This window comes from Thermochaetoides thermophila (genome assembly GCF_000221225.1).
Source record: "Thermochaetoides thermophila DSM 1495 unplaced genomic scaffold scf7180000011816, whole genome shotgun sequence".
NCBI classification, from domain to species: domain Eukaryota; kingdom Fungi; phylum Ascomycota; class Sordariomycetes; order Sordariales; family Chaetomiaceae; genus Thermochaetoides; species Thermochaetoides thermophila.
Window position 1 is genome coordinate 5,993,921 of NW_006383032.1, and position 25,099 is coordinate 6,019,019.

At 50.4% G+C, this 25,099-nt stretch overlaps 6 protein-coding genes and 1 non-coding gene across 7 annotated transcripts; 3 read left to right on the forward strand and 4 right to left on the reverse strand.

The window, feature by feature from the left end:
• Positions 1-504: 504 nt before the first annotated feature.
• Positions 505-2,933, forward strand: CTHT_0037390 (NONE-like protein; the record flags this gene model as incomplete). Its single annotated transcript, XM_006694100.1, has 2 exons — positions 505-2,594; positions 2,651-2,933. 2 exons carry the CDS (start codon positions 505-507, stop codon positions 2,931-2,933), a joined length of 2,373 nt encoding a protein of 790 aa, XP_006694163.1.
• Positions 2,934-5,030: 2,097 nt separating this feature from the next.
• CTHT_0037400 (uncharacterized protein) lies at positions 5,031-7,925 on the forward strand (the record flags this gene model as incomplete). The annotated part of the gene is made up of 2 exons (XM_006694101.1): positions 5,031-6,813; positions 6,874-7,925. 2 exons carry the CDS (start codon positions 5,031-5,033, stop codon positions 7,923-7,925), a joined length of 2,835 nt encoding a protein of 944 aa, XP_006694164.1.
• A 286-nt stretch (positions 7,926-8,211) lies between these two features.
• On the reverse strand, positions 8,212-8,937 carry CTHT_0037410 (uncharacterized protein; the record flags this gene model as incomplete). Its single annotated transcript, XM_006694102.1, has 1 exon — positions 8,212-8,937. The coding sequence occupies one exon, from the start codon at positions 8,935-8,937 to the stop codon at positions 8,212-8,214; it is 726 nt and encodes a 241-aa protein (XP_006694165.1).
• A 6,539-nt stretch (positions 8,938-15,476) lies between these two features.
• Positions 15,477-15,547, reverse strand: CTHT_0037420. Its single transcript has one exon. It is a non-coding gene; the product is annotated as a tRNA-Gly (tRNA).
• A 1,158-nt stretch (positions 15,548-16,705) lies between these two features.
• Positions 16,706-18,382, forward strand: CTHT_0037430 (amino acid permease-like protein; the record flags this gene model as incomplete). The annotated part of the gene is made up of 2 exons (XM_006694103.1): positions 16,706-17,200; positions 17,258-18,382. The coding sequence occupies 2 exons, from the start codon at positions 16,706-16,708 to the stop codon at positions 18,380-18,382; spliced, it is 1,620 nt and encodes a 539-aa protein (XP_006694166.1).
• A 500-nt stretch (positions 18,383-18,882) lies between these two features.
• Positions 18,883-20,110, reverse strand: CTHT_0037440 (uncharacterized protein; the record flags this gene model as incomplete). The annotated part of the gene is made up of 3 exons (XM_006694104.1): positions 18,883-19,236; positions 19,412-19,896; positions 19,999-20,110. The coding sequence occupies 3 exons, from the start codon at positions 20,108-20,110 to the stop codon at positions 18,883-18,885; spliced, it is 951 nt and encodes a 316-aa protein (XP_006694167.1).
• A 996-nt stretch (positions 20,111-21,106) lies between these two features.
• CTHT_0037450 (uncharacterized protein) lies at positions 21,107-24,678 on the reverse strand (the record flags this gene model as incomplete). The annotated part of the gene is made up of 3 exons (XM_006694105.1): positions 21,107-23,298; positions 24,314-24,576; positions 24,638-24,678. The coding sequence occupies 3 exons, from the start codon at positions 24,676-24,678 to the stop codon at positions 21,107-21,109; spliced, it is 2,496 nt and encodes an 831-aa protein (XP_006694168.1).
• Positions 24,679-25,099: the final 421 nt, after the last annotated feature.

Genomic DNA, 25,099 nt, shown 5'->3' on the forward strand with positions numbered 1-25,099 from the left:
TGTCCGTAGAGGGATGGACCATATGTTTACGCTGTTGATTCATGATGTTTAACAACGGAAATTTTCAGCCATAGCGCATTGTTGAGTCAGATATTGCAGTATATATAAAACATTACCTGCACCACTGCATGTTTGAAAACGTTGGGATCGAGATTGTCGAACCGACCTGGTATTTTGATGGCGGGGCTTCAGGCTCACGCTGCGGATCGGGAGAGGACCCCGTCTGGGCGTGTCCACCGTGCCCACCACGCGAACAAGGCCCTGCGGCTCTGCCGACAACGCGAAACTTCGGCCTTCCAGGTTACCTGGTTGACGCTTCTTCGCTGCCCGGCCGTTCAAAGCCGGGTTTGCCGGCTCGCCTCTCAAGTTCTGCGGGCTTTTCCATTTGCATTTTAACCCGCCGATGTGACGAGGAGGCAGACCGGCTTCTCTACCCCAACTACTTGCCTTCCTGCCGCCGATACAGTCCCGTACTCTCCGCAAGCCACGCAGGCTTCCCTCTAAATGGCCAGTCTGCGCGCCTGGTTTCGCGGCACATCCGCTGCCCCGACCTCAAAGCCTACCTCCAAGTCCACGACCCCCAACTCCAGCCCACGACCCAGCACATCCAGCCGAGATGGCAGAACAAAGCCAGTCGAAAGCCTCGTCGAGCGTCGAGCCCGGGATATCGAAGATGCAATGGCGGCCGCCGAACTTATCATGAACGACGACATGGAGGGTGCCGATGTGCGGCTCCGTCTGAGAGAGGACTCTTCTACGTTTCATCAGTTCGGTTTGGGCGTCTCGACGTTTGTGAGGAGCATTCTTGGATTCGAGAAGGAAACAATGACAGAGGCTGCCAATCGGCTGAATGAAACCGAAACCCGAGCATCGGAAGATATGAAGAGGGTACAAAAAGAAGCAGCAGTTCCTGGATGGCAGGGAAGCAAGGTCTATCCCCCGGGATCCGAGTTTGCCCTTGTCCATGCTGAAGCCCAGGTGATGAATGCCGTGGTCGGCGTCATGCATGAAAGTTTGACGGAGGCAATTAAAGGCTTTTACAAGTTGCGCAAGGCCTATGTCACGCTAAATAGCATTATCGAGGCCGAGGAGCGGTATCTTGCTTCTGCTGGGGTTGCTCTTGGTCATGAGAAGCCATCTCCGCGGCGACCAAGTTTTGCTGAGGATCCCATGCCTGGGACGTTTGACGAGTCGGAGTTCGCAGATTTAGAAGACTCACAACCAGACAGTCAAGATTGGACATTAGTCGCTAACAACAAGAGTCCGACTTCTAACGGTTCCGCGACGGTGGTACCGGATGCTACAGAGTTGAGCGAGAAACTCGACGGTCTAAGCGTTAGCTCAGAGTCCCTGAAACCTCCACAGCCTTCACCATCACAGTCCAATTCGCAATTACGTGCCAGAAATGGTTCGAACCACCTCGACTCTGAAAAGGATCTCTTCAAATCTACCGCCGATATCTGGGTACACAGCGGTGCAAACATGTGCTTCGGTGTCATGCTTCTGCTCCTCTCTCTCGTGCCACCGGCCTTCTATCGTTTGCTGTACATTATCGGATTCAAGGGCGACCGCGACAAAGGACTTCGCTTATTGTGGCAGTCCACCAAATTCCCAAACATCAATGGCGCCATGGCAGGATTAGTGCTGCTCAACTACTACAATACCTTCCTCGGCATGGCAGATATCCTTCCCTCTGACCATGATCTCAACGAACTTCCTGGCTCCATTTCGGACAATAACGGCACTAGCATCCGTGATGATGAACTAGAAACAGTGGGGTATCCGGTAGAAAGGTGTGCCTCTTTGCTTGCTGAGTTGAGGAAGCGGTACCCTGACGCCGGTCTTTGGAAGTTGGAAGAAGCGCGAATGCTGGCCAATTCGCGAAGGCTTGATGAGGCCATCCAACTCCTGTCTACTAATATGGATAACAAGATGCGTCAAATTACAGCACTGAACAACTTCGAGCTCAGCATGAGCACTCTTTACGTCATGGATTGGCCTGCAATGCGAGACAATTTCTTGAGGTGTGTTGAGCTGAACAATTGGAGCCACGCATTGTATTACTACATTGCCGGCTGCGCAGAGATCGAGATGTACCGCGATAGTTTCCATCGTGCTGCAGCTCTTCAAGGAGACGATAAGCAAAAGGAGAGGATATCTCTTCAGGCAGAAGCTCTGAAGCACAAGAAGATGGCTGAGGAATATCTGCGCAAGGCGCCCACCACGGCCGGTAGGAAGCGGTTCATGACACGCCAACTGCCGTTTGAGGTGTTTGTATGCCGGAAGCTGCAGAAGTGGGAAGAGAGAGCCAAGAGTTTGGGAATTGACCTTGCCGATGCTGTCGCCGTCAGTCCTGCGATGGAGATGATCTATCTATGGAATGGTAGCAAACGGATGGCGCCCAAGTACCTGGAGAAGGCTAGGACTCTTTTGTCGTGGGACCGCTGCACCACGACAGCAGAAAAGGTGGCCAAGATCAAGCAGGAACAGGATGAGGTTGCGATCGCTCTGCTCTCAGAATCAGCGCTGTTGAGGCAGCTGGGTAGAGGACAAGAGGCGCGGGCTTTGGTTGAACCTCTGTTAACCATGGACAAGTATGCTCCCCTATGCTTAGTCCTCCTAATGAATTTGTGCTAACTTAACTTATCAGATATGCATTCAAGGGCGCCACACGAGACGACTACTGCCAAGCTGCAGCTCACTACGAAGTCGCCGCAATAGCGTGGATGGATCTTTGCAATCCTTCTTCCTGGCCGAATGGATCTGCTGCGGATGTCGACGCTTTTCGTCAGCAAAAGGCGAATGAGTGTCAGCAGTACCTCGACAAAGTCTCTAAATGGGAAGGCTTTGTCTTAGACGCCCGCTTTGGGATGAGGGTCAAGGCCGGCTTGGAGACAGTACAGTGGCTGAAGGCTAAGAGGAAGTGGGCATGATCATATATACACAACTGACGGCACATCTCGGGTCATCGTATTCAATCTCTATGCCAGAAGATTTTCCTTTGACTGGAGATTGATTATTGAATGAGCTTGTGTGCTTTTTGAAGATCGGGGAATGTGATCTCCAGCAAGCGTGTGTTTCTGGCTATGCGTGAAACAGTAAAGGTCATGAAGCATATGTCGCAGGGTAAGGGGAACGGGTCTGGTTTGAACTTAAGCATTTATACTGCATCGTTATAGAGTACTGCAATACCCAGATGATACAATGCTTTTTTTACTCTTCACCTACCGTTTATCTCCAGGTCCCATGCCCCCACGATTGCTCTGTAGGAATAATTCTTTCACCCTCCAACCTTCAGAAAGCATATTGTGTCATGAAGAGCTTCCACTAATATGTATAATTGAAGGATCAAGTGCCATACGTACCTATGCGATATGTGAAATGTGCTGTCAACGGCCATGGCTCCAAAGGCTACCAGATTAGGCGAGCATCCTTGGGAGAACAACGGTGCTCTTGCGACCCTGTTCCTTCGAAGAGACCATATGACGTCAGTCAGACCAAGCAACCGAACTCCTGGGCGGTCGGAGTTGGCAAAATCCCAAACCCTCGGAACGCCCGAAACCAAAGGAACGGCAGACCGTGTGTATAAGGTCCGAACGACACGGCATGAAATTGACGGTTCCGTTCTTGAAGTCTGAAGGTTCTGCCCATATGTTTGAGATTTTATCTTTACAGGAGAACGTGAATATTACAAGACCTTTGTGCATTATATGCGAAACGTCTGGCTTTGCAGAGAGACACTCGTATGTTCATTGGTTTCAATTCATATTTTCGAGTGTCTCAAACGATAACACGGTGTGCAGTACAGCGGCAGACCGACAGCCCCAAGCTCTTAGTCGCTTTTTTTTTTGGCTGGACTTGGAACCAGGCTGTTGCACAAGATGGGGAAAGACCTATTATTAATAATAAGTACACTTGGAACTCCTCCCCTTCCCCCCCAACGTTGCACTGAGAAATGCACATACTCGTCGTAGGAGCTCGTCCCAAGACAGTATCTGCCAGCCTGGATCCAGGGGCTTGATGATTCTCAAAAGTCTTATGTGTGTTACGGTATTCTAATGCCTCACAATGCCTCCCTACACATGTATATTTGATAGGAAAAATCACGGAATTCACTGCCGATGCTCCCAGGATGGCCACAGCCTGGCTCCCACCAACCGGGTGCGCGGATTCGGCACTGCAGGGAGAATTGGAGGGACCCGTGAGGGCCAGGGAAAGGCAGCTGCAGTTGCACTCGCTCCGGGTTGGTGGAAGCGTGAGATGCATGCATGGGGGAGTGGAGCAGCTGGAGATCACATCCAGGGGTTGAGAGCACAGGCCAATATTAGAGGTCAATGCGCGTCCTCCTCCGCTCACTGGTCCCTCGCGTCATTTCACCTTAGCTTCCAACCTTCTGCGCCTTTCTTTGCGCAAACAAGCATCTGTTGCTGCAGCTTGCTGTCGGCTGCTGCCTCCTCCCCACTTCTCACACATCCAGTATTCTGGTTGGGGCCTGAGAGAGCATCGCAGCTTGAGATTAACGCTGAGCGAGGAGAGACGGGATTACGCTTCTCGAGGGCTGCTTCAGCAAGCTTAAAATTACGGACCTGCCCACGAAATCCAGGAATCCATTGGATCCAATACATGGCACGGCACGCTTCCGCAGACCATTCTTAGCACTGTTCGCTTCCCCAGCGTCACGGGTTCCACGGTTCCCGATCTGGCGTGACAGCTTCGAACTTCAAAGGCACCCTTTACCACATCTCCCCCACCTCTCGTGCCCAGGGACGCTGGGACATCCTGCATGCAGGCCTTCTGCAGGAGACAAGTCTCATCCCTCCCATGTCTCCGAGACACCCAAACGGCGATCTTGGACTCAGCCTGTGAGACTCGCAACTTCTGATACCCACGTGTTGAGCGACGCAAGGTCTCCCTCTCCGTACCCCTGAAAACCCCTCCGGTTGTTCACTCGCTGGCGGGAACTAGCTCAACAAACTGCAGCTCGATCCCAATCCCCCACGTGTCCTGGTGCCGCCGCTGCTGCTTTAACGATGGAGCACACTTCCTTGTCTGCAGCATCATCCTCCGTTCACCTTAAATCCCGGGACAGGGAACATGATCCCCTCAGCGACTGGACTTCCCGAGATCGCTCCCGCCACTCCAAAAGTACTCGCGAAGAGCCTGACGATTACCAAGCTGCCCCGGTTCCGCCCGCATCTCCCGAGGTTATCTCGTCGCTGATCACATCGTTGTCGGCCATATCACGGCCCGTGAGCAACCACTTCGACGGCCCATCATACCTGAGCCCCATCGGCATTGGAAGTCCCCTGAGCTCCGTCCCTGGATCACCCACCGCTGGCTCCTTTGGTGTCGACTATGGCACGTACAATCAGCCTTCTTTAAAAGAGTTACGAGAAGAAGATGAGATTCCCCTAGATGAACTTCCGGCCAGCCCTCCCGTCGTGCGGACGTCGAAGCTGCCAAGCAGTCTATCGACTCTGACAGCGCCAAAATCTCCGAGAAGTCCCGGAGCAAGAGAGTCGACTGGATTTCTGAGCATTCGGTCCCGACGAAGCAGTGGCGGTGTGTCTCGTCCTTCGAGCAGAGGATCCTTCACATCGGGTGCAGAAAGCATTGGCAAACCCAGCGTCGAACGGGCACCAGACGCGCTGTCTCCCCCACGTCACAGTCTAAGAAAACAGAAGTCATATGACAGCTGGGGATTCAAGGGTCACCGAAGCCTTATCTATATGGGAAGCAAGGAAAAGCTTCGTGATAAAGCAACAGAAAAGAAGAGAGCCAGCATAGGTGCAGTTGGCGGCGATATTAACATCCCTGGGTCCAAGACTGAGCCGCCCACACCACGTCTGCAGCCTAGTTTTACCGACTCAGCAATCAGTGAAGAACCTGCTACTATCGCGCTTGAGACCAGCGCACTGCAACCTGCTCCTGTCTTTCATGACAGTCTGCCCAGTCCTGGACTTATTCCGACTAGAGATTCGTCCCTCAGGAAGACTGGTAACAACGCCAAACGCTCATCGGTTCGCACTTCGCGACACTCCAGGAAGGATAGCGAAAGCGACGCCTACGACGCGATACCAGAACTCGACGAACAGAACGCAAAACCTCGGGATTCCCGCAGCGAGAAGAGCAAGCGGCGACACTCAGGACGTAAACAAAATTTAGGGCTTGATCCGTTAAAGTTATCTGCAGATCTCGCTAAGGACGCTGCGCTTCCAGGCCCCTCAACTCCAGCCGCGGCTATGTTTCCAGACGGCATCGACGATGGCGCCCCGTCACCAGCAGTCGCTCAGGGACGACGTAGGGACCGTGAGACCAGCATCGATTTCAGACGCCGTTCTGGCCGTCTCACTCCTGACCCATTCGGCGGCTATGCCAGTGAAGGCGGGAACCCTACAGTCAAGCTGAAGAGGAGCAGCACCCGATTGAAACGACGTTCTGGGGCAGCTACCCCAACATCCGAGAAGTCAGGCGCTGGCGGCAGTAATTATGACCATCCGCATGTTGCATACGAGCGACCCCGGAGCGCAGACAGCATTGACGATGCCGTTGAGAGCTACCTCTGCAGCCCTCGTCTCAGCCAAAAGATCCGGCACCCCCAGACTGGCAGAGTCATCAGCTTCAGTGAAGTTGGTGACCCTAATGGAAGCGCCGTCTTCTGTTGTGTTGGAATGGGATTAACAAGATACATCACCGCGTTCTACGATGAATTGGCCTTGACACTCAAATTGCGTCTGATAACCCCAGATCGTCCAGGTGTCGGCGACAGCGAGCCTTACCCTGACGGCAATGCCACGCCGCTTGGCTGGCCTGGTTAGTTCATTTGTTGATCCCGAATCGTCTTCCGTGATAATTAACTAACCATCTACTTAGACGACGTCTACGCAATTTGCCAGTCGCTCAAGATCACGAAGTTCTCCATTTTGGCTCATTCTGCTGGTGCCATCTACGCTCTCGCAACCGCTTTACGAATGCCTCAACATATCCGCGGTCGGATACATCTCCTTGCGCCTTGGATCCCGCCCTCCCAGTTGAACGTTATTGGAGCCACTTCGCAGACGCCGCTGCCACCAACGAATGCCATTCCTACTAGCCAAAAGATCTTGCGTGCACTCCCGACCCCTATCTTGAAAGCGGCAAACAGCAGTTTTGTGACGGCCACTTCTTCGAGTCTCACAAGTTCTTTGCCCAAACAAAAACGGACAAAGAGAGAAAAGAGGCACACCGACACCAAAGAAAACAAAGATCAACCGAAAGGAATCCTACATTCTCCCATGGATAAGGAGAATATCAACCAGACAAATGACTTATCCAAGAGCTTACCTGAACTCCCTGCTCCTGATGAAGACATGGACCGTATCCGACCAACCCCTGCAAATGGGAACAGCCACGATCCTTCTTTACCGCGAGCGCGCGGCATCGGTCACCGACATCGCAGGTCCAATTCCCAAGGGCTTCGACGAAGATCCGAACAGGATGCACATCTTCTCTCCTCGGCAGCCTCTCTCGCAACTTCGCAGGCAGATAAGGAGCGACAGGAGTTATACGACAGCCGTTTGACCCATGCCATCTGGCAGCTGGCCACAACTGGAGCGAATCCCGCTGTCGACCTGCTTGTATGCCTCGAGCGCCGACACACGATTGGCTTCCGCTATGTAGATATCACACGGCCGGTTGTCATCCATCATGGGAGCAAAGACACACGAGTCCCTGTCGAGAATGTCCGCTGGCTGGGAAAGATGATGCGTAGATGCGAAGTGCGTGTTTTGGAAGGGGAGGGACATGGACTGATGGCCAGCGCACAGGTCATGAGCAACGTCTTAATGGAGATCTCACGCGAATGGGAAGAATGGAGTCGCGTCACAGGAGCGAACAAGAGGGAGAATGAAAAGGGTAGGAGAGGGACCATTGGACAGGGCCGGTAATCGGTTCTGGTCATGGCTACGTCAATGTCGGATTTCCTATTTCATTTCATTTCATGATATTGTTCTTAACTATATACCCATCTTAGAGATGTGTTACATAATTTAATTCTTAATATTTTTTTCTTGCAGAACTCCGATCTTGTTTATATCGCTTTTGGGTTTGGCGCTTGCTCCCTTCCAGTTCGGCTCTCAGGTCCTCTCCCTTGCCCTTCGGCCTCTATCGCGACTATAACTGTCATCCACTCACTTCCTTGATGCTCCATCTGGACTTTTTGACTAAAGTCCTTTACAACTTCGTACCCTCGCAAATCAGGAAGGGAAATACCATTGTCGGGCCCATCACCCCGCTGCCTGGTTCCGTCTCGACTTGTTTCTCCAGCTCGAACGCCGTTTCAATCTTAACGTCCACGAATCCTGCCTCTTCTAACACTGTCTTGATCTCATCCCTCAAAATCCCGTGTCTCTCTACGCCATCCATCTTCGATTCCGGGTGAAATTTCCTCGCCTCAGGCCCAAAGTTCTCAAAATCTGTCACCATTACCTTACCCCCCTTCTTCACACACCCGAAAACCGTAGCAAACAGCTTGCGCAGGTCCAAAATATGATGCAGCACCAAATGCGACACAACCACGTCGAACCTTCTCCCCGTCACCTTCTCCTTCGTCACGGGATCCACAGCAATCCTCTCATCATCCGGGTCCTCGAGCATCGCACATATAGGTAATACATTCTTGGCTGCGTCTTCAGCAGTCAGCTTGGCTTCTAGGGCGCCAATCATGCCCTCGGCTGCGTCAACAGCGGTGACGGAGCGTACTGAGGGCGCGAGGGCTAGCGACAGCAGGCCGGTGCCGCAGCCCAGATCGAGGATGTCGTAGGTTGAGAGGATGGCAGGGTCGGAGGGAAGATGAGAGAGATAGGCTTTGTGCGCTAGGCGAGTTGCTTGCTGAATGTCGGGGTTGGAGTCCCATTGCGCGGCTTCGGCGTTGAAGCGGGCTTTGTTGGCGTCGGTCATGGAGGGATGAAATGTGCGGTACAGTGTTGGTGTGTAAGCTTGTCAGGGATGATGAAGTGGGATGGCGCGTGCTGTTGAAAAGCACTGTTCGTTTTCAAGGAGAATTAGGGGCAACTGGCAAAAGGTTTTGTTCTAGTGCAGATGATTGAAATGATTACCTTGACTTTTAAGAGGGGTAGGTGTCGAGAGAAGTGTAACGTTGCGCTAGTAACATGACTTATCCGCCTGTCCGGCGCCGAGAGGCTACCTGCTGGTGATGCACACTGTGGAGGTGGGTGGAGAGGGGAAACAGCATTGCCCTCCCCATACCTAGATATTTAGGAAAATAGGTAAGCAGAGGAGCGCTTTTGCGTACCCTTGTTCATGCAACCGCCCATGCCCATGACCAGGACCATTTGCAAAACTCTTTTATATATTGATCTCAAGATTCCAACGACTTAAAGGGTTTGATTGTGAACACGAATACAGGATTCCGTTTATTGACGAGCTACCATCACGGTCCTCTGATTTTGTTTTGTTGGTAAACGAACTAAGATGTCAAAAACGAGGAGTAGGGATTTAGTTCGAACAACAAAAAGCGCATCGAACGAATGTAAGGTAGATCCGAGAGCGGGAAAAATAGAAAAAACATGCCAATCTCATCATGGTACTCAGCTACCTCATCCACTAACGATAAAACAATGTCTGCAGTTTTGTTCCAGTAACTGCTTCAAAACTTTGTCTCCAAACCCTTATCCATTATCCTCCCCTTCTGGTACCTTCAAGAGAAAGCTAGGTCACGTGATTGCATTCAAGTGATGTGAGTTTATGGATATTGAATTCCTCGCCATTCGTTGTTTTTACTCAAAGTTGTGTAATGTAAACGTGAGCCGTGTGTGTATGTCAATCATGCGGGTCCCGGACAATTACCACTGCCTTGATGGTTATGGGGAAGAATGGTGGAAAACCCCATTTAGGCGGGAGAGGACCCTGCTATGGGCCTGTATTCATTCTCATCACCAGGAGTCTGCCCCAGTGCTGAAGCAGGAAAACTCTGGACGTTCTAGACATAGTATATATAAGGTGCGCAAGAGCAATAAGACTCCACTGACATATTCGATCGTCTTTCGAAGTTTTTATCCTGCACTTGAATTCGTTTCAACCTCCCCAGGTGTCTCAACTTGGATACCTGTTCCAATCGACAGTAGAAGGTCGGCTTCTCGGTGTCGAACATCAGGCAATATCAATTGAGATCCCCAATTGCCACATTGACAGGACAATTGTGATAGACTGCTCCGTCAATGAGTGATACTCTGATTTCTTCTTGAATAAAAGGCTTGAATTACCGTGAAGTCGCATATGTTGCTCGTGCTCTGACAAACAGATTAGGTTGAATTATGCCTTTCATGTTCAAAGCGTCGAAAACACAGGAATTCTAATGACGTTGATTCCAATTACGCTTCCCAGCATTTAAGCTTACTGGAAGGGTCATCCGATATCAAGAACCGATAAGGTTCTTTGTTGATATTAGATCAGTGGACCATGTTAGCTGATACCCTTATCGTAAAATCCGAGACTCACTTGTTTCTTCATTAGGCTATGCTCTGATGTAACTTGCCAGAATGATAGTAAATTCGTAACTACAGCACCAGAGGGATTATTGTCTTTGGGTTAGGCCCTGAACATGTCACACGGGCACGGCAGTCCAAGGGAAATGGGTATCCCTGACTGTTAAACACAAGGGACACCGGAGATAGCATGATTGTGAGCGGCACAAACCCGTGGTTGATCCCAAAAGATATCTGGCAGCCGCATGACCGAAAGGAATGAGCCGGATGGCCGGGAAGATTCTATAAAGGAAGCTAGTCGGGCACGATAGACTTCTCTTGGTTTTGCTCTCCCTAACATAAGGACACTGAGGACCAAGAAAGATTATTACACGTATTAATTAACTTCGTTGTGCACCCCACATCGTCAATGGCCATCATCTAACCCATTTGACTCATTTTCGATCCCTGCCTGCACCAGACCAAGTCACCCATTACAGAACACTGGTCCGTATCTCAGTGTAGAGCCAGCTTTCGGGCTCTTTGCCCAAAGAAATTCATGGCTCAATATGTAAAACATTCTTGGAAATGGCGGCTTTGTTTGGCATCAGAGTAATTATAAGTCACGGCCCTTTGAAGAAACTTTGAAGACCATGTTTCGCGAGGGTCTCTTGTTTGGAATACATCACATTGCAACTGTGAAGGCAAGAGGAGACGGATCAAAGTAGCTGTGACTTCGTCCAAGGGAATTGAACATTGGCACTCCGTCATAATTTAAGAATGACATGATCGAAGCTTCAAATTGATTTTGATGTGATATGAATATAGTTGACGGCTTAAAGGGGTTGGTTTGTGTTGATTGTTGGTATGGTACATGTATTAATCGTCTGAATCGAAGATATAACATGTTTCTACAATAATATCAAAGAAATCTTGGATTTGAATGAGGTTTCCAAGTTGATTCTCAATCTCTTGGAGTGCTCCATATTCAACATAGCCATCATGAAGAATAATGCACCCTCCAACGCCAAATGGTTCTAAATGTATGCAGACTGGAGAGATTGAATGCAACATCTGCCAGAAGAGAAAGGCCAGGATCTGATTTCGTACAGGTTGTCCCCACCTGTGTTTCAAAGGCATAGATGCATGAGGTACAGATAACATAGCTTCACAAAAGTGAGTCCTCAGGAACGTTGCGTAGGTAGCAGAAGCAGCTTGGGTGACTGACTAACTTGGCCCTGCCGATTCTGCTGGCAATTGCACTAAAGAACTGTTGCAAGAATTTCTTACGGAACTGAACATCTCCGTTCGAAGAATGTTTCTTTGTCTCTGTAGTTTGGTTTTCAGGTATTCAAGGTGCCAAAAATCATCTTTTCCCACCTTGCATAGAAGAACGGAAGGGAGATAATCATATTCGCATTCTCCCTTCAAAAGAACTGGCCAATTTTGGACTGATGACCCTTTGTGTGCGATTTTCTCACACTAACACAAGCGTGGTCACCAGTCTTTGTAACGAGTGACTTGGTCTAATGCAGGCAGGGATCGAAAATGGGTCAAATGGGTTAGATGATGGCCACTGACGATGTGGGGTGTATAGCGAAGTCAATTACTACATGTAATAATTTTTCTCGGTCCTCAGTATCCTTGCGTTGGGGAGAGGAAAACCAAGAGAAATCCTTTATCGTATCTAAGCAGCTCCCTTTATAAAATTCCTTTACCCTTGTGAGTACCTCGCATCTCTCATGCAATCTTCAGGGGCTCTCCTCACCATGGCAAGGTTATCTAGCTCATTCTTGCCATCCCCTCATATTTCCCGGACTCTACCAATCACATATGCCTTTGCCCTTCTCAGCTCTTGCATCACTGGTGTTCTATATGTCGGCTGTCAAGGATGTTTCTTATCCTTGGGCTGCCATGTCTATGTGACAGTCTTATATGTGCAGCGCAGTCATTGCTCACGCTAGTTATAGGAATTTGTTATGAGGCACGAATTCTTCATGATCATGGTACAAAAACAGGATAAGATTCAAGATATGACCACCGAAGTCCTGTGGCATGAAGTTATGTGTCTCAGTCCCTGCTTGACAAAGTCGAATGGTTTGTCCCAGCGAGGTAAGAAATGATCACAGGCCAAAATAATATAGCTTCTTTGAATCTAGCAGCATTCGAACTGACTTCTTGGATTGCAATGACTCTGCGTACTTGGCCTGACGATATTGTGCAGCTTACTTGAGCCTTTATCTGCATGTATCTGGCTTTGGTTAGTACGCGAACGACAGTGCTAGAGGAGTAGTACTGCTTAAGCAGTGCCTTTGACGAACTGACTTCATTTCTGATCTGTGCCAATTGGGAAACCAGAATGTTGAGCCTCTTAACATGAAAAGAAATAACTCTATATAGTCCTCCAATAGCTTTGAGTAGCCCAGTCGGGATCTCATTGCCACTCCTCCAGAAAACCTTCACTTGCATTCAGAACAAGGATAATGTGTGGAAGGTATGATTGGTTGATACATCTCTTGAGAGAAGTGCGTGTCCATTCTACCAGCCTCAACAACACTTTAGATTCAAAGGCTCTAAATTTTCGCAAATTTTGCATATCAGAGTCTTGAGCATACTCAACCTACAGGCCAAGAGAAAAGCAAATTTGGCTCACGGAGGACGAAAACAATAACATCAAAAAAAGGTGGAGAGGATCTTGGGATAGAGCTCCTGGACGACAAACTGCCTTGATTGAGAGCTTGCCACGGTGCCCCAGAGGAGCGGTTTTCGAAGCTTGCTCCGCTTCGAAGCAAAAACTGCTGTCTTTGCCAAAGCTACTGGGAGCTTCTCGCTGCCGCTGAGTTCTGCACAACCAGCGTAGAGAATCGGGCACAGGTTGCGACGTGTTTCTGGGTCTGAGAAGAGATGCACATCTGCTGTTATCGGAACCATATCCCTGGAAGTCCTAGGACGGGACTCGGAAACATCAGGGAATTAGAGAACCGGTCTCTCTACTCAAAAGGCTGACCCGACTAAATTTGCTCGATTGAAAACTTGATGAGAGTATTTCCCCCAGCTCCTATGGAAAGCCCAGAACTGTTAGTAAAAACCTCATTAGTACAGGAAAAGCAGAATGCATGAGCTGCTGATTGCTAACCAATTGCCCAACAAAGAAAATAAGATGAGGAAACCGTTCTTTAACGGCCGGTGCAAATTTTTTTGATCAACATCGGCCACATGCATCTCCGCTTGTTCATCTTGGTTCCGAGAGCCTTGAAATGCCCGTTCCGGTCTTGAGACAACATCAAGAGCCATGCCACGTGGACACGGCAGTCCAAGGAAAGGGATGTCCCCGACTGCCAACGAAAGGGACACCAGAGACAGGATGATTGTAAGTGGCACAAACACGTGGTTGATCCCGGAAGATGTCTACAGCCGGATGACCGATGAGCCATATGGCCGAGGAATGATGAGGATTCTATAAAGGAAGCTGCCCAGTCATGATAGACTTCTCTTAGTTTCTCCTCTCTCTAACACAAGGACACTGAGAACCTAGAAAGATTATTACACGTAGTAATTGACTTCGCTGTGCACCCCATATCTTCAGTGGCCATCATCTAACCCATTTGACCCATTGTCGATACCTGTCTGCACCAGACCAAGTCACCCGTTACAAGCCACTTTTTTCATGAAAATGATGATTGTAGAACCCAGAACGATCAGCATGGCGCTTGTGAGCCCGTTGAGTTGTCAAGCAACCATCACAGAACGCTTCGTGGACGCATTGGACGCATATTTGAATTTGAACAACCTGTCTCTTTCACGCGTAACAAAGTTGTTGTGATACCGACATTGACATGGTAAGAAAAGAGACATGTCAAACCATATAACAACGTGGGAGTTAAGGGTCGATAGATGTGATAGAATGAAGATATGATTAAGTGGAAGAAAACGTGATCATCTGGGAGATAAGGTGCTTCGACCCAAGCATTTGACATGCGAAGTTGCTGAGTAAATATGTGTGAGTGTAATAAGCAGATTGCCAGGATGCGTTTCAAGATTGATTTTAAAAGCCGGGTGCTGGGGAGAAATGTGCATTGAAATAGCCTCAACTGAATACGGGTCAGTGTTATCAGGAATGACCTTCAGTCACTTCCCACTCGGGCATGCCAATTGATTTCTGATATGTCACGAGGCATTAATTGTCTGGCTGCCCTTCTTATCGTCTCATGGTGGTGGTTTGATGGCCTTATACCTTGGTTAAACTTCAGACAGTCTAGAGGTTTCCAGGAAGGCTTTGACATTTACGTAAAGCTCTGACCTCAGATAAGAGAAATCATACATCGAATGGACCACCTACTGGGCAGCCTGCTTGACACCCTAGGCTCTTGTGACGGGTGACTTCGATCACAGATCTGACTCAGTCACTTCAAGTCAACCTTTTGTGTAGGTGTAACCATTACCGTGATCAAAGTCGAGATTGATAAACAATTGCAAAATCTCAAGGGCTTCCAAGGACCAAAGGCCTATCTCTGATGATCAAAGTCAGTTACCACTCATGGCATTAGGATTTGGTAATCTGGAGTCTAACAGGCAGTAAGTGGGACTTCCTACAAATATGGAATTCACTACAGGCGTAGGGCTTACAGCAAAGTGGAATAACTTTCTAAAGCAAGTGATCAACCCGCTCAAACTTTCCGCGGTGGTCATTGTTCCTGAATCAGACCACTGCCTACTTTGGGTAGGTGTTGGGGAATACTGCATTCTCTCCCTCCGTTGAGACAGGTTGTGTTGTCCAGGCCTACCAACATTGCTGCGGAGAGAGAAAACATCGAGAAGAGATAGAGAAAGGAAAAGGGGCGGGCGCGAAGGAAGAACCAAAAACAAAAGACAAAGGAGAAACGATGTGAGCACTGTTACCTTACCGCACCTGTCTTTCCCAGCTAGCATTATCACTAAGTGGTGGACAGGAAATCAAGAGCCTTAAGGGGCTATGAAAGGTCCCACAAAAGTAAAGTACATCTGCTCTGAAGCTGCATCAGCCGCGAATCGAACGCGGGGCTCATCGATGGCAACGATGAATTTTACCACTAAACCACTGATGCTGAAACAAATATTTTTAGGTTTTTCAACATCATAACTTAGGCAAGTAAGCAAGCTTCTATCCCAGAGGAGCCTGTGAGCAAGAATGAAACCGCCCACAAAACATCTAGTGACCTAAGGCCAGCCAAGAATCAATTTGCTGCCCAATAATCCCGAAGCTAAAGCGTACATTACCCTTGCTCTGAAACCTTCGGTTAAGGCACCCTTGCCGCACTTCACGTGTTCTAACCCTGGCTTATCGATAGGTCCATTGACAGTGGGGGACTTGAGGGGTCCACTTGCTCAAGCCACCCGTGCCACAGGGCCAGTGGCCCTCGTGCTCTGTCGCAAGGCGCAGACACTTACATAAGAGCTTCCCGGGCTAGAGAGTCACTAAAGCGACTCACACAGATTACGTGGCCACCAGTTTTGCTATATTCATGTAGAGGACTCCTTCGCATAGGCGGTGAGCTCTTGACAATGTGAAAAGCTCAAGGGATCAGAAGACATTCAAAGGAACATAATGATGTCACAGCCCATCTTGGTTGCAACTCTGCACCCATGCAAGCTGGAATGCGGGATGCAACAAACTGTGAGCCAATCACACCAACCGTGGAGTGATGCAGCCGTGGAGGAGACTCGCATCACTGGATTGCGCGATTCATGGCAAGGTTGATGTGACCTACTAGCACTAACAGCACAGGAACCTTTTTCGCAGGGAAACAGCATTGCATCTGTTAAGGACAGAACTGTCAACCCGATACCCTTGCTGAAGACTACACCAAGAATCGACACCCAACGCGATATGTTGCCCAAATGAGAGCTCCAAGTTTCAATACAGCAACCCAGAGGCGCGGGTCACCGGATAAAGGTGCATTAGGCTAACGTCTCGGCAACCATGTTTCTGTTGATGCCAACCACCCTCTTGGAGCTGATTTATGGTCCAGACCCTCGGGAGCAAGCAACATAAACATTGGATTGCCCAGGGGAGGGTCTGCATCTCGACTCTATTTCTAAGTGGTCTCGCCCTTTGAAGGCCGGGCTTGTGGGCAGGATCCTGTCTACTGTCCCTGCTCGATAACCGATCACACAAGAAACTTTTGATCCAGTTGACATCTCCATCCGCACGGTTTATTATAGCTCGACCTATCAAAGACGTCAGCCTCACCTGCTTTCACACAATGCTGTTCCCTTTGAAGGGAGACACTCAGCCTTCCAAGGCCAAGGATGACGAAGCTGTCATTGCCAGCAATGGCTCTGACTCCGACGACTTCCGCGAGATTGACCCTAACAGCGGTGTCAAGCGCGGCCTTAAGACCAGACATCTCTCCATGATGGCATTGGCTGGTATCATTGGCCCTGGTCTGCTTGTCGGGTCAGGCGGTGCCCTGTCATCTGGCGGTCCGGCCTCCCTCCTGATCGGATTCGGTGTTATTGGCATTGTTGCTTTCTCTATCATGCAGAGTCTCGGCGAGCTCACAACCCTCTACCCCACTGGCGGCGCCTTCACCTCTTTGAGTGACCGTTTCGTCGACAAGGCTTTTGGTGTGGCAGTCGGCTGGAACTACTTCATCATTTGGTTCTGCGTCTTGGCCAACGAGTATAATGTCATTTCCAGCATCATGACCTTCTGGAGTGAGAAGGTTCCCATTTGGGGGTACTTCCTAATCTTCTGGGTAAGCTTGTTCATTAACGTGGCTACTTTTGAGTAGAGGCATTGACAAAGGTCTCAGTTTGCATTCTTGGCCTTCCAGCTACTTGGCGTTGAAACCTTCGGTGAAGCTGAGTTTTGGTTGGCGTTGATCAAGATCGTAGGGCTCATCGCCTACTTTTTCTTCAGCATCATCTACGCTTCTGGTGGCGTTAAGGGCGCCCCGGCCATCGGGTTCAAATATTGGCATGACCCAGGCGCTTTCGCAGACGGGTTCAGGGGCGTTGCCTCTGTCTTCGTCTTCTGCAGCACTTTTTACGCCGGTGTTGAGGCTGTCGCCGTTGCTGCGACCGAGACCAGGAATCCAGGCCGTGCCGTTCCCCTCGCTATTCGTCAAGTCTTTATCCGCATCATTGTCGTATACATGGGTAGTGCCTTCTTCTTCGGTCTAACCTGTCCTTCCAACGCTGAGGGCCTCATCGGCGGCGCACAGCGTGCCCTCAGAAGTCCCATGACAATTGCCATCCAGAATGCGGGCTGGCAAAGCGGAGTTCACCTCATCAATGCGTTCATATTCATCACCACTCTTAGCGCCATCAACAGCTCCATCTACATTGCCAGTCGTACCATCCTGTTCATGGCTCAGGATGGCAAGGCTCCCAAGTTCTTCGGCTGGACCGACAAGCGTGGTGTCCCAATTCCCGCCATCGTCTTCACCAACCTGTGCGGTGCTCTGAGCATGATGAACGTTAGCACCGGTGCCAGCAAGGCCTACAGTTACATCGTCAACCTCAGCGGTGTCTCGACCTTCCTCGTCTGGGGAGCTATTAGCTTCACTCACATCCGCTTCCGCTCAGCTTGGAAGGCTCAGGGTTACTCAGAGTCAGATCTCCCGTTTGTTTCTCTCTGGTATCCCTGGAACGCTTACTTCGGTCTGGCCTCTAACATCTTCCTGGCTCTGATCCAAGGTTGGAAGACCCTTGCCCCGTTCAGCGCTGGCGATTTTGTGGATGCGTACATCCTCCTCCCTCTCTTTGGTGTCATCTACGTCGTCTACAAGTTTGTTTTTAAGACCAAGTTCTGGAGCTCTCTCGAGGTCGACCTCCAGTCAGGAAGGCGCAAGGATTTGGACTCGGCAAAGTATGCTCAAAAGGCCCAAGATGTTGAGTCTTTGCCATGGTGGAAGAAAGCCTGGAAGAGCCTCTGAATGGTGCTACGCAACGAAGATGTTTTGGATGGCTATGCAGTACCGGTTACTGGTTGAGTTTGGCTTTTTGGATACCCTTTTTGAGCAAGTCCTTCACAGCACACTTGGGAGAGTAGGGAATCATGGCTTGATCCGGGTCATTATGTGATAACGCAGACTGCAAGTTAATAACGAGCCTAGTTATTTAATGTTCAGTATGAGGGCTTGCCTCTGTACTAGCGAACTCTTATGTTAAGAGATCACAGGGAGCCTGATGTGAGCCACTGTGCATTTTTCTCTTCTTAGTCTAAGGCTTCCGTTGCCGGCATGATATGTGCAACATTGCCAACACATAGCTGTAACAGAACGTAGAACATTAGGGTCCTGGGACTTGTTAACAACGTACTATATTGTACCTCAAGCTAACATACAAGCAAACAAAAAACGATCTCTATCCAGAGTGCATGTGACATAGTACACATTGATTGTACAAAAGCTGACAATTCTTCCGAACCCTACACTCAGGCCTTGAACTCAACGGCTCTCCTCATCTTCATTCGGTACTCAATAGCCCGCTTCCTGGCGGCAGGGCTCTGCGTAAAGGCGGCACTGCCACCAAAAGGACCAGCCGCAGCATTATTGCGGACGCGAACGATGCATACATTAGAGACGCCAGCAACTGTAGCATCACAAGTCATACCCTCTGGCATCTGAACACGCAAGGGGAAGTCCCTGCTGGTGGCCAGGCTGAGGCCCTGGAAGCCAAACCCGGGAACGTCCTGGATAACACGAGCGGGCTTGAAGGCAGCAAGGTCGGTGCCACCTGAAGTGCCATCAACCATGGCTTCCAAGGGACCAGCACCATCTTGGTTGACCTGAATCAACTCTGTTAGCTTGCACTGAACTCCTCAAGACCTTGGTGACCATGTTTGCCATAGCCCCACAACCCTTGTGTACCCCTGAATGTTAACCCTGAACGCCCCACGCCAAACACCAGCAATGGGGCACAAAGTAAACAAACCCAACAAAGCTGAACGAAGGCAAACCCACCTGATGAAACACCATCTCAATCGTGCCATCATCCGCACAAGTAGGCAACCCGGCTGTAGCGCCAAGCCCAGCCAGAGCAGCAACATTCCTCTCCACCTCCTCGGTACTCGCAGTCCCACCGCGGCCAAGACCCTCACGCAACCTGCTCAGGAACTGCCTTGCAACCATCAACATCCCACGCTTCTGATTATTCCTCCCACCTCTTTCACGACCCGCATCAGCAAGCCTGCTCAGCCTTGACACGTCGATGGGATCCTCCGCGGGATCGTCAAACTCGAGCGAAGTGTTGGTCCGTAAGGTCGTAGCACCGGTGCTGGTGCCCATAAATCGGGCGATCATGACCGCAGCATCAACCGGCCCACTACCTTGCGTGCGGCCGAGAGGGCCGACCCGGCCGGAACGGATCTCACGGTCACGGATGATGGCTGTGTCAGCCTGAGAGCCGCAGCGGTTTGTGGAACAAGTGCGGGGAGTACCGTCAATGACTGGATGATCTATTTGTCAGTATTCTGCCCTTAGAACGACGTTACTTCCAGGATTTTCTGGGTGCCAGGGAATATGAGGTCAGTTCACAAAGGGAACAATACTTGAAAGGCCTGGCATATCAACGCCATTGGCTCCACGGATGAGGGTGACGACACCATGGGCTGCCGAGGGGCCAACCAGGCTGATAAGAGCACAGAGAGCAGAAATATGCATGGTGATTGTGAGAAAGCGGTGATCAAAAGAAACAAGTACAATCGATGTAAGTAAAGAAACCAAAGCCACCAGGGCTACTGTCAAACAAGTCCGGACTCGCCAGATGATTAATTGAAGAATGAGAGAGCGATGAGCTTGCTGGCAAAAGCATCGAGGGCTAAGACGCGATCGAGAAGAGCAGATTTATACTTGATGGATGTCGTCCAAGACACTGTGAATAGTATTCAGACCTATCGCAACATAGCTCAGAATTGGGGTATAAGCCAAATCTGGAAAGTCGCTAGCATGAAACAAGACCCAACACCATCATGAGACTGCCACTGATCGCCATAAAGCAAAACATTTAAAACAATTGACAAATCATATTTGTGCCAGCCGATCTTCCGTGCGCTTTTCCGTTAAAAGATTCATAAAGATTCCTAAGATGTGTTGCGGCACGGATGATCGTTGAAACGATTTGCCCAGTCTTGGCAAATGTCTAAGCCACCAGCTAGATTCTTGGCAGACGCCAGCAGTTGGGCTCCTGATGCGCATCAGTGATGCGTTTCAGATCGCTGACGATCGTCCACGCGGGGCTAAAGATTAACGAACCAAAACTCCAAGGTCGAAGGTGCTAGTTCGCGGAAACTATGAACTTCCGGTGATGGTGTTGTTTCAATTGCAGGAGATTTAAAATACGAGAGGCAGATGTAATTGACATGCACCTCGCCCTCGAGTACTTTCATCGTGCGTCCTAAACCGTTGATCTCCGAAACATCACGGAGTCGACTGGACGAGTGTCGAGAGAAGCCAGGTTCTGTGTTTCAAATGCACTGGCCATTTGTGCATCAAACACCCAAGAGGCATCTGTCAGCATGAACAGGTACCCAAAATAGCAATATACCAAGACACTCGATTTTTGGCTTCCAGGGATCGCAGATATCATCTGCCCCTGAGAAGGAAGGATGTCAAGCTCCTTGGAGTTGTTTGAATTGTGCCGCTCCAATCATCACTGGATTACGAGCAGCGCATCCTGCAGTTCAGGTCCTGGTCCATATGATCTTGTATCGAAAACGGGTTGCCTCTGTCTCTAGGTGTCATCCCTATGAGGTTTCCATACGTTGTCCCTGCAAGAAAAGGCTTCGCGGGTTGTTGTCTAGGGAGTTCTGCGGCGACAGCAGTGCCGAGAGAGCTCATGGCGATTTCGGATGTGATCTCAACCTTGTCAAATAGGTTCGAATCAACGCCCACGACAAAGTAAATCCCTTCATTGTCGAACGTGTCAACACCTTTACCCGTTGAACCGTCGTACTGGACAATGAACACAAGGTTGTTGGCCTTCTCTACCACGTATTCTAAAACCCATGGGGGCTCACCCCGGCAGAGTGTATGGGCTGAGACTGGGGTGCCAAAACCTTTGTCCCGTACTTCGACTGTCAAGCAAGCATCGGACTGATATTCCCGGGAAGCCATCACGTAACGAATAGTGAAGGTGACCTGCTCGCCGGAGGAGACAGGGTACTCAAAGACCTTTTCCTGAATGGCAGGACTCACCAAGTCGGTGAGGACGATTCCAGAGTAAAGCCTCATGTTATCTGGGCTACTCACATCATCCGTGGCTGTCAGACCCCTGTTCATGATCAAATCGATCAACTTGCTGGGTGTGTGGATGTCAGGAATGGTGACGATGGCAACAACACCTCCTGTTCCCAACGCATTTCGCAACATCTCCAAGCCGCAGTCATCCCACATATTGTTGCTCTCGATGCCCTGCCGCGTGGTTTCTTGGATGTCGATACAAGCGTAGTGCACCCGAATTCCCTCATCTTTGGCACGTTTCACTTGAGCCAGCACGTTGCTGGAAGATTCTCGACTTTTGGATCTGGAACACAAAAGGAGTACTGCCCCACGATCGGCATATGTTTCAGGCTGAGCATTGATATTCTCCGCAATTGCTAGGTCGAGTGCATTGTCGATGCGTCGATAGCCAACAGGGTTCGAAGAGCCAATGATGGCAAACTTAGGATATCCCATCGGGTAGACAAGCCTTGGTGCTTCGTCAAATTCTAGCACAGCCACTTTATCCAATGCATGCATGGCCAGTCGGGAGTTGAGCTCCTGCGCAAAGATACGCTCTAGCTGGATGGCGCCGTTGACACCACTGCCCCATGATTTGTCAAGTGCGATTGCTACGGTGCGGTTGCGGCAATCCTTGATCGGGTTATCACGGATCAAGGCACATATCATCAAGTTCCCACGAATAGCACCATACCTGTCGCGTATGGCATCTTGAAGGGCGGCCCAAGTATCACGGGAGCTCTGAACGGCAGCTTCAACGGCGCGACGAAAGTTGTCAGAAATCCTAGAACGAGGTGAGCCCAGCCATACTTCACCAAAACTACCGTCCAGGTGAATAACGCCATTGTCCTTGCTGAGTGTATGATGCGTGATACGTCCTTCACACTCACCGACCCCGGGGTAAGTATCCGGCAATGCAAAGCATCCGGTTGACAGATTGATGGGAATTTGATGAGCTGGTATGGGGCCTGTAGCACGGAGATCCAGGAATGGAGCAGTCACAGCGATACCAAGTCCCGGAGGATTGGAAACACCGATGGGCAGGTTCGGGTCTGCAGAATCGACCCAATTGCTGTGGGAGTAAAAGTCTTGAACGCCATGCAACGCCCTGCCAAGCCCTTCCAAGGTCCGACATTTGGCCCGACCAGACGTATCCCCTTGTAGCTTCGGAAATGCATACGTGCAGTCACCAAACAAGGGGCTCGATATGTCGACCATATCCTCGCGGATTCTCTTCCTGTCGTCCAGCAAGCGCGCCGCAGCAACGAGTGCCTGATGGAAGCGAGTGCGAAGATGGTCGATACAAACCTGTAGTCGGGCTGTAGCCTGCGCGCGGGTCTGTGGGTAGCCAGGAATGTCGAGATAGTCGGCGTCGTCACAGTGGGCCTCGGGGCCTTCAGGAATCGGGTCCAAAGTATCTGGTGCACCGACAGCGCCGTTGAAGCCGGCACCAGGGATGGCCCAGCCGAGAACATGGAGATGATAGCCAGCCAACTGATCGAGTGAACGCGGTTCGAAGCAAACACCGTCTGACTTGCGACCTTTGGGACACTGGAACGCGAGACGGGTGATCATTTCGTGCTCGTTATGCTGCCCGAGCAGGACGGGCTCGTTGATAGTGCCAAAGGCACCTACTCGCAAGCAACATTGTGTAATGAGCAACGCGAGGGCAGAAAACCAAGAGAAGTGGCGCATTACGGGATGTTCGAAGCGAGGGCTTCAGGGCGATCCCGGGTTCTGTGCCCTGTGCCCTGTGGTCAGCATGGGCGCGGGGGAATAGGACCGGGTCGGACGACTTTTTGCCGATGGGGCAGGTCCCGTCGATGGCAGGCAGCAAGGAAGACGGATATTCGATGCTGGAAATTGGTCGCGATGATCGCCATGGATGGAGGGGAAGGGCTAAGGTGAAGCAAGGTTTACGCCCTCTTTCGTTCGTCAGTCGTTGGGCTGTCGATGTTGAGGATGGTGTTGGCAGTGCATGAGGATAAAAATGAGAGGTAGATTTCTGGTTAGGTGGTCAGACCAGTGGAGGTCTCTTCCCTACAGGGCCTAGCCGGTCATGTGATGACGTCATGCTGTCTTTCACTGCTTGCTGTAAATCAACACATAGGAAGCAAATTTCATCAGGAAATGGTCATCAATTAATGTATCATGAAGAAGGAGAATTAGAATAAGAATAAAAGAGGATAAACACGCAAATAGAATATTTGAGAGAAACTGAAGACAGTGGTGGGAAATTTGCCAAGTCGCAGGTCGGATTGCTGGTTGATGTGGGGCAGCTGTGCCAAGCATACCCAAACTGGTGTTGTTTGCCGCGCTCGCGGGCCGAGGAAAGATCGTCGACGCGAAGAGCTCGGGAGGGAAGACCTTCGAAAAATCCACGTCTGCTTCTCATCCGCTCCCTGAGTCCTCGCTGGTATGACTCCTACCAGACACGGTTTGCCGTTCACCACAGGCGCAGTGGTGCTATTCGTGCTGCTGCCCCCGTGCTGACAGATGATAGAGCAGTGCCCTGTTGCGAACCACCATCGGGCGTTGCTGTGGGCGTGGGACCTGTTGGATCACCCAAAAAGCATCCTTGTCAGCAACCAGAACCTAAACCAGGTTGGCAGAGAGGGGAAATCGCTCAGTCTGGACGGCACTCACATTCCTTGCCTTGTGAGGTGACGACGGTGTAGACAGTCCTGCACCCGAGCCCATCACAGCCTTGGCTGCAGTCGTGCGAACGATAGATGGTGGCTGGATTTACCGGGCAGGTGCCGCAACCGGCTGTGATGGTGACTGGGACGACGCATGCAGCTGTTAAACAGGTGCTGCAGATGGCTGTCGTCTCCACAACGGCAGCGCACCCAGACACTGACTCGATCTTAGGGGCATCCGTGATCTGCTGAGAAAAGGCCGCGTGGGTTCTGGGGGATGTTAGCAGGGTATGTGTAGTTGTGGTGTGTTGGGCGTGGCGACCCTGCTTACATGGCCAGGCCAAAGATGAGTGTTGTGAGTGATCGCTGCATTGCTAAAGCAGCCTTGCTGAGTGCACTTCTTAAAGGTCAGGTTACAACAGAGAAAAAGTAGCAAGTGGCCAGATGGCAGAAGCTGAAATAGTTTAATGAGGGTTTTAGAACGCGACCAAGAAAATGTGGTACCAGGAACAGGCTGTTGATTGTGGTCTGGGTCTCGGCGGTTTAGGGACCAGAACGTTAGGGTTGGACAAGGTGAAAAGGGCAGAAGCATATAGGGGATAAGGCACGGAGCTGCACCGGGACGATTAAAATGAAATTCCAGGTCCAAACTGATAGCTTGCATGGTATCTCCGTGTCTCTCCGTCTTGCACTTCTCGGTACGTCATGGTGTGACCTTCCATGGTCAGGAGGGTCACCTGCGCAACATTAACCGATTTACCGGGAATGGCTGATAACGGCCATGATTGGTAGC